At 42.3% G+C, this 12,558-nt stretch overlaps 1 protein-coding gene across 1 annotated transcript in view; it reads right to left on the reverse strand.

Annotated features, from left to right (window-relative positions):
• Positions 1–1,430: 1,430 nt before the first annotated feature.
• NINJ1 (ninjurin 1) overlaps positions 1,431–12,558 on the reverse strand; it is a 49,835-nt gene continuing 38,707 nt past the window's right edge. The window contains exons 4-5 of the mRNA XM_029051096.2: positions 6,239–6,404; positions 1,431–5,675 (exon numbers count right to left, since the gene is read on the reverse strand). Coding sequence (XP_028906929.1) covers positions 6,250–6,404 — 155 coding nt within the window. The 3' untranslated portion in view covers positions 1,431–5,675; positions 6,239–6,249. The remainder of the gene's footprint in view (positions 5,676–6,238; positions 6,405–12,558) is intronic.

Below are 12,558 nucleotides of genomic sequence, written 5' to 3' on the forward strand. Positions count from 1 at the left end.
AGCCCAAGAAACTAACCGAGGCCAGGATGAGAAAAGGCCTGACTGGCAATTGAAATACATGAATTGTAGGGCCAGTCAATCAAGGAAAGATAGGGATGTTGGATGGCATATCCCTAACCATGAAGTTTGAGGTCTTGGAGGAAAACCATCACACAGTTCCTCCAACCCACATGTTCATTCAATCAAGCAAGCAAGTGATGGTATTTACTGAGCACTTACTCTCTTCTTCAAATGCCGTCTAGTTGTTTCTGACCCATATTGACTCCATGGACACATCTTCTTCAGAATGTCCCATCTTCTGTCATAAGGTCATTCTGGTATGTGTATTCACAGAGTGCTTACTCTACACAGAGCATTATACTAAGTGACTACGAGAGAGAACAATACAACAGAGTTGTAACCTCTAGACTGTATGCTCATTGCAGACAGGGAACCTGTCTGCCAACTCTGTACTGTATTCTCCCAAGCACTTAGTACAGTTCTCTGCACATACAAACTGCTCAATAAATACCACTGACTGTTGATAGACATGTTCACTGCCCACAAGGAGCTTACAGTATACAGGAATCAGCCAATCAATTAATCAGTGGTCCTTGAAGTTTACTGGGTGAAGAGCAGTGTACTAAAGCACTTGGGAGAGTACAATACAACAGAGTTGGTACACCTGTTCCCTACCCACAATGAGCAGCTTGAGAAGCTTAGAGAAGCAGCGTGGTTTAGTGGAAAGGGCACGGGCTTGGGAGTCAGAGGTTGTGGGTGCTAATCCCAGCTCCACCGTTTGTCAGCTCTGTGATCTTGTGCAAGTCACTTAACTTCTCTGGGCCTCAGTTACTTCATCTATAAAATGGGGATGAAGACTGTGAGCCCAATGTGGGACAACCTGATAACTTTATATCTACCCCAGCACTTAGAACAGTGCTTGGCACATAGTAAGTGCTTAACAAATACCAACATTATTAATATTATTATTATTATTAGTGGATAGTGCATAGGCCTGGAGTAAGAAGAACCTGGGTTCTAATCCTGGCTTTGCCATGTTTTTGCTGTGTGTCCTTGGGTAAGTCACTTAATTTCTTTGTGCCTCAGTTACCTCATCTGTAAAATGAGGAATAAGACTGTGAGCTCCATGTGGGACAGGTACTATGTCCAACCTGATTAGCTTGTATCTACCCCAGCGCTTAGAACAGTGTCTGGCCCTTAGTAAGCACTTAACAAATACCATCATTATTATTATTTATTGAGCACTCTCTGTGCACAGAGCACTGTACTAAGCATTTGGGAGAGTACAACATAACAGATTTTGTAGGCATGTTCCCTGCCCACAGGGAGCTTACATTTTAGAGGACTTTTATAAGAGAACTGGTTATATTTTTTATTTGTGACAAGCATAAAACCTGTAGATGTAGCATAATAAATTAGAAATAGACACAAATCATATATCATCTTTATTACATAAATTGCCTTGAGTTCTACTACTTCAAAAATTGTGCTCTATGAACAGAGCAAAATAGAGACAGGTGCATGATTGCTGATAGTGTACAGAAAGAGGAGAAGGCCTATCTTGCTTGGGTCATTGGACTGATAAATGTCACAGGGGAGAAGCCTGTTGATCACAGACCTTCAACTTTGCTGAGCTGAGCATAAGAAAATGCTTCAATCCCAACTATCTACATGGAGGGTCCATGCATTTCCATGCTGGGCTTGATAAATAATGTAGGTTGACACAGTCAGAATAAAAGATGTGGATGTGAAACAAACAAAAAAACCCCCAAAATACATCCAGGTCTTAAGTTATATTCTAGTCATCCTGAGCTGCCTAGGGCAGTTGAGAAGTTCCCATTACATTGTGTTGTATACATAAACTCTATATATGCCATTGCACACAAAAATCCTGGGTTAATGAAACAAAATCACACTTATAGAATTCTGGCACCTCACCCAGCCTGATGAAATAGAACCAAATAAATCATGATCTGCCACAATCAATTTCCGGTGGACAAACCTCAGTCTGCACCTGGTTTTCTCAGTAAATTGTTTGCCTTACTAAGGTGAACGTATCAAGTTATTAGCCAATGCGTTTTCACACTTCGTTTGCCACATGATTGCATCAAATAAATTGTGTGTTTGGAGGATACACAGGTTACTTTAACTCAGTACACATGGCTCTTGTCACTTAGGTGAATTAATAGCCAAATTGAGGCAGCTCAAATATAAAGTTGTTCCTGAAGATTTGCAATTGGCTAAAGATAATAATTTGAATGGCTTCTATTAACTCTTAGCCATCCTTTACTTTCCAGAGAGCAGACTGTTGCTGTAGGCATGAGTGGCAGTCAATCTTACTCTAAGGTTTCTCAACTTTTTTTACTATTAATGCTTGGACTGTACCAGAACTCTTGTCTAGGAATAACTGTTGATTCAGGGGACAGGCAGGAAAGATCTTAGACATAACCATCTAGTTAAAGCAAACATCTGAATAGTTGAGATCTTACAAGACATCTGGGAAGGACTAATTTCCAGGGGAAAATGGCATATTATCAACCTGAACCATTCCAATGACAACATCAGAGACTGTTTGCATAGAGACACACTGGAACATTACAATTTCATCACAGTGTTGTAGGAAGTGCCTAAATTTTCAGTTCATTTGGCACCTTTGGAAGTTGTTCAACCTGAGATTTACAAGCCTGCCAGTTGAATGGAGGGTTTTGGACTTTTCATTGAATTTATATATGCAAAAATAATACATTGAAACTGCTCTAAATTGATTCAATCAAATGTTGACTATTTATTAAGTCCTCCCTCCCCTCCCCCAGGATACTACATACAGCATGAAAAACATATATAACTATTTTTAAAAGCCTTTTCTTAGCAGTTATAAGGTACAATTATACTAGCTCTCCATGCAATTCCAAGTCACCTGTTAAAATAACCAATCAGTGGTATTTATTTGAACACTTACTGATATTCCAGACCATCTTTTTCTTTCTCCCTAGAAAAGGCATGATTTAAAAATGAAAAACTGGTAGTATGCATAATTGTAATGACATTCATTTCTGAAAGGTTGTCTTGTTTTCATTGAGCCCGAGCCATTAACTTCTTCAAAAAGGATTTCTGTCTGTGCAAAACGTGTGAATCTGGATTTATTACCGGTATGGGGAAAGGAAAAATGGAACCCTTTGAATGGAGAGCACTTCCACATGCTCTCCTTCAAAAGTTTATACAAATAGACCTTTGTAAAAATAGTTTTCTTGTATTGGTGCCTATGGTTTCACTTTTTTTCCCCCCACTTCTCTAATTGTAGAGGGCAAAAAGAAAAGAAGGAATGGCAGAAGAGGAAGAGCTCTCAGATACCTAGTGAAAATACGATTGCTTCTGGGTTGGTTGGTTGCAGCCAAAAATGATAGCAGCAGCTAGCTCAGTGAACATTATTTTCAACTGTATTTAACAAGCAAAAGAAAGGAAAGTGTTTGATCAGAAAATGGGTACCAAGATCTATAAAGACATACCACAGGAGATGGAGGACAATTTGTGGAGAGAAAAGGAGCAATCTGCCATTCATCTCCAGAAGAAAATGAAACAATAGATAGGTAAAGGGGAAAAGGAGAGGAAGAGACACTGAAATAGCAGAGGCCAATAGCTGAACCATAGCAGAGGGGAAAAAAGGAGCAGTCACAAGTTATCTGTGAGGAAGCAAACAGGAAAGAAAAAGATCTGGGCAAATGGAAACAAGAGATTCAACTGAGTGGAGGCTGGGAATTAGGGAACATAAGTTTTAAGTGAGAGCCTGGCTCCTGGTGCTTTGGAGCCACTTCAGAAACAAGAGGCACTGATCTGAAGCTGCGAACCACTGGAGAAAAGGCTTTAGGGTCTGGGAATGGTTTCAGGAGGAATTAGAAACAGGCCAATTGAACCATCTCTTTATTGTTAGAGAAGATGCAATAAACATCATTGATTAAGACTGAAGAGTAAATGAGAACTAGAGTTCTATGAAATAATTGTGGTCTTGTTTCCAAGAGGGTGGATTTTTTCTCTCTTGTCACTAGCCCCCAAAGTGACAAAGACCTGTAGTAAGATCAAGCGATTGACCAATGAAACTCTGTCTCCCTCACAAATGTTGAAGAATAATACTGCTTTTAAAGAGCACTGGTTGGAAGGCATTTACTGATGTCCAGAGCCTTCATAATTGCTCTTTGAGGTAAGGGCAGACGGGTATTACATTTCCCATTTTACAAATGGAGAAATAGCCCATTTGAACCTTACCACTATGGTTAGACGGAATGAAACAAATAGCAAAGAGGCAGAATGGGGAAGAGAAAGCCCGATTCCTAGTCCAGAGGTTTTTCCATTGGATGACCTCATGTTCACAGACTTTGCTACATGAATGAATTGTACTAAATGACCATAATCCTCAACCAAGAAGGTTCTTCAGCAGAGCAATAGGGAATGTTTGTAGCTCACATAGCCTAAAATGCCATGCTTTGACACATTCTACCACCTCTGCACACTGGCAGATTACTGACTGGAAAAGAAAAAATGAGCTTCACTTGAAGACAATCTACAGTCTCCCATCAGTGAATTGACCAAGTTGCATTCAGTTGTGCATGTACAAACATAACAAAGGTAGGCACCTGATAGCTATTTATGTCTTTAAAAAAGGTCAGTCCATTGCAAGGAAATAGAATCATCTGAATGTTCCAAGAAATAGGTGATGATAATCTCTGTTTGCTATTTCATTACAAAATGATTTGGACTTTTAACCAGAAACAAACTGGTATTTTGATTTTTTTCAATGTCTACAGAAAGTTTCATTCTAATATAAAACAACAAACTTTGGAAGCTAAAGGACAACTAGTGATGCTTTGTCCTTTGTATTACAGCAGGCAGGTCCCAGATCCACTAATTATAATGCTTTTTGTTTGTTTTTAAATTTGGGGGGGATGGTTTTCGGGGGGAGGGGGAGTGGTGGGGAGAGGAGAGAGGCATGGGGAATCTGGTTACAGGCTCCAGCAGCGTAAATTCTTGCAAGCAGTTTTCCTGATTGAAGGTATTTTTTTCTTCAGACAGCCTTCAGCATGAATTAGAAGAAGTTCAAAAAATGAGGAATGCTGAACTTTACAGGCGATTCTTCTGGTTCTCTGAGGACACCCTAGAACAGCTTGTAACTCTAATAGCAGAGATATGACAACGCAACTGAGGGATAGGAGGACAGGGAAGCCCTTGGTTTATACAGAGAAAATGATTCTCCTTTTTGTTGTTGTAGTTGTTGAGCAGCTTCTTAATCATCAGCAATCCGAAGGCACAGAAAGCAATATCCTAAATGCTGGCTATTCAGTCACCTTTCTGATTGATGCCCTGACTTGTAGCAAGCTTCTATGAAGGTAAAAGTACAGAGTCTTTGAATCCCAAAAAGACCTTTTTTACACTGACTCCTTTTTATCTTCAGTACTCATTTTTCCAAGTAGTATCAAATATGTTACACAGTCAAAATTAGTTTTGAGGCTGGAAAATCCAGAAACAGAAAGATCTGTTCTGGTGGCAAGAAATAGTGAGAGTGGATGCGGCCTAGGGAATGCCGACCTCTTCATCCTTGGCTTTCATTGGGGATTTCTACGTTGGCCCAGACTTTCTTGACTTCCAGGCGCCAAGGGGCAGTGAAAAAGTACCAGTTGGATGTTCTGCAAGAAAGACAAACAAGAAAACTGAGAGCCATTGAATGAAGTGCCACAACGTGCATGGTTGCTACAGGAGCCATGGCAGCCAGCCACGTCCTTGCTTTTCCTGTTCCGTTCCCCAGCAGTTGGGGTTGGCATTCAGTCAGGAGTAAAGCCGGGTTGCTCCTTAGTGGAGGCACAGGGGTGGGGAGGAGGAAGACTTATCTCCTTTCTCAAATTGAAAGAAAGTGTTTCAAACTCAAAATGCACTGAGTTTCTGTTGTTGTTACTGCTGTTGGGCCAGAAATCTACAACAGAAATCTCATCTCACATCACTGCTTTGCATCAGCAATAATGGACGATCAGACCACCCAATTTGGCCTCTCAGAACACGAAAAAGGGTAGCTGCTCATGACTGTTTCAAAGATGATGAGAGAAATTTATTGAAAAACCTAGGTGGGTAAGAGCCACAACAGTGGTTTGCCCAGAGGATACACCCGGGTCCCTTCTCCCCTTACGAGATGGAGGAAACTACTCGGATGCAAAGAGTATAATGAGAGGGGGGATTCCAGAGGCTGCTAGCTCACCTGTGAAATTTCTACAGCTTGGGGGACATGTCTGGTACTGGTTTCTGCACCCCAAAGGCGGTGATAAAGATATTGACGACCACAATGACGAACACCAGTCCTGTTGCCAAGTTGTTGAGGAAATCCAGTTTTGCGTGCTTTGCAGGATTATTAAGGTCATGCTTTACTAAAACCAAGAAAAGTAAAAATGGAATAAGTTGGGCTCCAACAGAACACACTGCAATGCCAAAAATAAGACATTGCCTCTAAAAAGAATTTTCCCAATGAGATAACTCATTAAAGACTTGGAATCAACAAATGTCTGTTTCTCCCTTGGAAAGAGAACAAAGAACACATCACTGGAAGGTGAATACTGTAATTCAATAGGAAAAATCCACTTGATGTTTAGGACAGAAACCATTCCTTTTGTCAGTCTTTTGCATGTTTCTCTCCAGTACAGCCAGAGACTGGGTTTTAAACCAAAAGTTATGCTTTCAAGTAAAAATTACATTCCTGTTTTCTTGGTAGAATAGCCAGACAGGCAACCCTAAGACCAAGTCCCTCTGCCCTGAAACCTTAGTTTTTTTGTTTTTCCTTTGGGACATAACTGGGTATGTGTTGCTGTCTCTGCTCTATTCAGAGGTCCTCATTTGGGGACAGATGTATGTAAAGATAAAAGCAAGTCATTAAGAGAAGCACTGACCAGCCCATTTTTAGCAGTGTTAAATATTGAAGTCAAATAACCAAAATCAATCCCTTAATCATTTATTGAACATTTATTCATGCAGAGCACTGAATTAAGCACTTGGGAGAGCACGGTCTAGTGGATAGAGCATGGGCCTGGGAGTCAGAAGGACCTGGGTTCTAAATCCCTCTCTGCCACTTATCTGCTGTGACCTTGGGCAAGTCACTTCACTTCTCTGCACTTCTGTTCCCTCATCTGTAAAATGGGGATTAAGATTGTAAACCCTTTGTGGTCAGCTCTTCTCCTGTCAACAACTGGATCTTTTGGTAATCTGATATGGTGCCCAGAAACCTGGCTGGTTTCAGTGAATGGTTTGCTTGGGTCAGAAACACTCCATTATGGTATATCTTAAAGCTTTGTGCTTGAAGCAAAACAGCTGCTCTACCTTGAGCAGTAAAGTGGCTCATCTGAAGAGGGGTTAGAAGTAAAGTATGCCAGCTGTGTCACTTTCTTTTCAATTCCTTTTCTCCTTTCATTTCACTTGGTGTGGGCTTCTAAAGGTATGATAGAACTACAGACAGAAGCTTAAAATAAATGTTAATGAGTTTCATTTCCAGGTTATGCAAAAGAAAGAGAATAGTGGCCAAACTGGGACAGGAGGACTTTTAGAGGTGAGGGATGATTATCCAGATATATCAAGGAGGGAGAGGGAAAAGGAACAGAAATGAGGGACTGAGACAAAAGAAAAATGAGAAGAGGCACAAAGGCTACTTTTGTACTTGTGTGTGCTCACACTTGGCTACACACAGGCACTGACACAGATATCCTCAACAGGGGAAGGAGCAGCAGCAGGAGGAAGAGAAAGAAAACACAGCAGCTAACACAACTGCCACTGCTGCTGGCAGCCTACAATGATTTCCCACATCTATTGGCTCCTTCAGCTCCTATGAGCTCTGTGTTAAACAATCAGACGTTATGGGTGCTCTTTCTCTTTTTCCTATATCCTATGGCTGCTGCTCAGATCCAGGCTCTGTACTGCCACCCCAGAGGGTGTTTTGTAGATCCCAGATTCTTTTAGGGGGTGAGACCAGGGGACAGAATTCGTGATGACCCCACTTGACCAGCCATGCCTGATCACACTATAAATGAGGACATTATATAACCAGGTCTGTGTTTACAGTCTTTAGGTTATAAGCTCACTGTGGGTAGGGAACATGTCTACCAACTCTGTTTTATTGTATTCTACCAAGTGCTTAGTACAGTGCTCTGCACACAGTGAGCATTCAAATACCATTGACTGATTCTGTGAAGAGAACCGCAGGAAGCTGGGGAGGGGTATGGGAAGAGAGTGAAAAGTCACACAAGTCTTCTGACAAATTTACTGTAAAAATGAATGTTGAATGTCAAGCAGGATGGAGTAATTCAAGAGTCCTAATTTTAATTTATGAAGTAGAATCTAGGAATCTTGTCAACCCAGGAAAAATATGGTAAGTCAATTTAGGAAACCAGATTGTTAGTTGCCCTGTTTTTCATGTTACTAGCTATTCAATTAACATCATTTAGCCTCTCTTGGGCCCCAGATTAGTCCCTGAATACAGCATGGTAATTGGAAGGTTCCATATTCAGTGGGTTCACAAACCTGTTAGAAAGACATAGAGAACAGAGAGGAAGGGAGGAAAATACACTGTGTTGAAATAGGGCAGGAAATATTGGACTGGTTTCAGGCCCATCATCTGACAAGTATACTCTAAAAATACAGAGTGGGCACATATGAATCTAATGGCTGTGATGAAGGCAGGCAGATGTTTCCTGAAGTTTTCTCAGAGCCACAGCTGAAGAGGAAATTTTCCTCAGTCAACTCAGACTAAGTGCCAGGGTAACCAATGGAACCATGAACAAACAAGCTTTAGCTAGATGATGCACAAAATGGTCTTTGTGGTGTCTGAAGGCTCTGACACTCTGCTTCAAGTCCAACCTTGGGAATCTGAATGGATTTCCTGTACAAGTGTCCCCAAAGTCCAGTTTTCCAAAAATCAGGATGCTGGAAAAAATATGCTCAGACAAGCATGGACTCAGAAGTACTTGAGAGTTTAAGTAGAGAACAGGGATGATCATTGTTGTTATTATGTATTGTGTTAGGTGCTTACTATGTACTAAGCACTACAGTTTACACAAGATCAGCAGCTCAGACACAGTCCCTTTCTCACATGGATCTCACAGTCTATGCAGGAGGGAGAACAGGTAATAATAATAATAATAATAATTATGGTATTTGTTAAGCGCTTACTATGCGCAGAGCACTGTTCTAAGTAATCATATTGGGTAATCATAAGGTAATCACATTGTCCCATGTGGGGCTCACATTTTTTAATCCCCATTTTTACAGATGAGGTAACTGAGGCACCGAGAAGTTAAGTGACTTGCTCAAGGTCACACAGCAGACAAGTAGCGGAGTTGGGATTAGAACCCATGACCTCTGAGTCCCAAGCCTGTGCTCTTTCCACTACGCCACGCTGCTTCTCTAGTGAACCCCCATTTTACAGATGAGGGAACTGAGGGCCAGAGAAGTTATGACTTGCCCAAGGTCACAGCAGGGAAGTGACAGAGTTAGGATTAGAACCCCGGTCCACTGATTCCCTAGCCTGTGCTCTTTCCACTAAGCCATGCTTTGTTATATAGATATGCCTTGATGTTTAAATAAATATTTTGCTACAAGTATATTCTTCTGGGGCATATACAGGAAGGAAGTGCACTGATGGTTTCCAGAAATTTGGGTACTGACAGCTAGACCAAGATAGATTGCTATCAAAAACAGTATAACTAAACTCTTAAATTGAATTACTGTCCTCCTATCTATAATATGAACAATCATCATCAATGGTATTGATTGAGTGCTTACTGTGTGCAGAGCACTGTTCTAATCACTTGGTAGACACTTTCTCTGCCCACAATGACCTTAGTCTAGAGGGGGAGACAGACATTAATACAAATAAATGATTTATAATATATAATTTATAGATATGTACATAAGTGCTGTGGGGTTGAGAGTGGGGTGAATATCAAATGCCCAAAGATCATAGATCCAAGTGCATAGATGATGCACAAGGAAGAGGGAGCTGGGGAAAAGAGGGTTTAACTGAGGAAGGCCTCCTGGAGGAGCTGTGACCTTAATAAGGCTTTAAAAGTGGGGTGAGAGGTGGTCTGAGGTTTATGGATGGGGAGGGAGTTGCAGGCTTGAGGGAGGACGTGGGCAAGGAGTTGACTGTGAGATAGATGAGACTGGGACACAGAAGCGAAGGGGGCAGGCTGGACTATAGTAGATCAGTGAGGTAAGGTAGGAGGGAGCAAGCTGATCGAGTGCTTTAAAGCCAATGGCAAAGACTTTCTGTTTGATGTAGAGGTAGATGGACAACCACTGGAGGTTCTTGAGAAGTGGGGAAATCTGGATTGAATATTTTTTTAGATCAATCGAATTTATGGAGTGCTTACTCTGTGCAGGACACTGTACTAAGTGCTTGGGAGAGTACAACACAACAGTATAATGGACAGGTTCCCTGACTACAGTGAACTGACAGTCTAGAGGGGGAGGCAGATGTTAATATAAATAAATTAATTACAGATATGTTCATGAGTGCTGTGGGGCTGGGGGGAGGAGGGGGATGGTGAATTAAGGCAGCAAGTCAGGGCAACATACAAGGGAGTGGGAGAAGAGGAAATGAGGACTTAGTCAGGGAAGGCCTCTTGGAGGAGATGCTTTGAAGGTGGGGAGAGTCATTGTCGGATATGAAAAGGGAGGACACTCCAGGCCAGAGGCAGGATGTGAGTTGTCGGATATGAAAAGGGAGGACACTCCAGGCCAGAGGCAGGATGTGAGTGAGAGGTCATCAGGGATATATGAGATCGAGATACAGTGAGTAGGTTGGCATTAAAGAAGCAAAGTGTGCGGGCTGGACTGTAGTAGGACAGGAGCAAGGTGATTGAGTGCTTTAAAGTCAAGGGCAAGAAGAGTTTGATGTGGAGATGAATGGGCAATGACTAGAGGTTATTAAGGAGTGAGGAAACATGCCCTGAACGTTTTTGTAGAAAAATGATCTGGGCAACAGAGTAATAATGTTAATAATAATGTTGGTATTTGTTAAGAGCTTACTATGTGCCGAGCACTGTTCTAAGCGCTGGGGTAGACACAGGGGAATCAGGTTGTCCCACGTGGGGCTCACAGTCTTCATCCCCATTTTACAGATGAGGTAACTGAGGCACCGAGAAGTTAAGTGACTTGCCCAAAGTCACACAGCTGACAAATGGCCGAGCCGGGATTTGAACCCATGACCCTCTGACTCCAAAGCCCATGCTCTTTCCACTGAGCCACGCTGCTTCTCAAAGTGTACTATAGACTGGAGTAGGGAGAAACAGGAGGCAGAGAGGTCATCAAGGAGGCTGATACAGTAATCAAGGCAGGATAGGATAAGTGCTTGGGTTAATGTGGTAGCAGTTTGGGTAGAGAGGAAAGGATGGATTTTAGTGATGTTGTGGAGGTCGAACTGATAGGATTCGGTGATGATTAAATATGTGGGTTGAATGAGAGAGAGGAGTCAAGGATAACACCAAGGTTATGGGCTTGTGAGACAGGAAGGAAGGTGATGCTGTCTGCAGTGATGGGAAAGTCAAGGGGAGGACAGGGTTTGGGCAGCAAGATAATGAGTTCTGTTTTGGACAGGTTAAACTTGAGGTGATGAGAGGACATCCAAGTAGAGATGTCTTGAAGGTAGGAGGAGATGCAGAGAGGGAGAGAGATCAGGGCTAGATGTAGATCTGGGAATGAGCCACATAGAGGTAGGTGGTAGTTGAAGCCATGGGAGTGAATGAGTTCTCCAAGGGAATGTAGATGGAGAATAGAAAGGGACCCAGAACTGAACCTTGAGGGACTGCCCCCTCTGCTCCCCTCCACTGTTACTGGGTGGGAGGCAGAGGAGAAGCCTGTGAAAGAGAGTGAGAATGAGCAGCCAGAGAGATAGGAAGAGAACTAGGAGTGGACAGTGTCTGTGAAGCCAAGGTTGCATAATGTTTCCAGGAGAAGGGGATGGTCCACAGTGTCGAAGGCAACTTAGAAATCGAGGAGGATGAGGATGGAGTAGAGGTCATTGCATTTGGTAAGAAGGAGACCATTTGTAACTTTCGAGAGGGCAGTTTCTGTGGAGTGAAGGGGATGGAAGCCAAGGTTCAATAACCTTTCAAGGAGAAGGGGGTGTTCTACAGGGTCAAAGGTGGCTGAGAGATCTAGAAGGATTAGGATAGAGTAAATTTGGCAAAAAGAAGGTTATTGGTGGCCTTATAGATGGCTGTTTCCATGGTATGAAGGGGATGGAAACCAGATTGGAAGGGATCAAGGAGAGGAAGTGGAGACAGCAGGTGTAAACAACTCTCTCACGAAGTTTGGAGAGGAATAATAGGAGGGAGATGGGGTGATAACTGGAGGGAGCCGTGGGCTCAAGCGAGGGTTATTTTAGGATGGGGATTTGTAAACATGTTTGAAAGCACTGGGGAAGAAGCCTTTGAAGAGTGAACAGTTGAAGATGGCAGTCAAGGAGGTAAGAAGGGAAGGGGCCAGTGATTTAACAAGGTATGAAGGGATGGGGTCAGAAACAGAGGTGGAGTTGGG

Source organism: Ornithorhynchus anatinus, chromosome X1, assembly GCF_004115215.2.
Source record: "Ornithorhynchus anatinus isolate Pmale09 chromosome X1, mOrnAna1.pri.v4, whole genome shotgun sequence".
Taxonomy (NCBI): Eukaryota; Metazoa; Chordata; class Mammalia; order Monotremata; family Ornithorhynchidae; genus Ornithorhynchus; species Ornithorhynchus anatinus.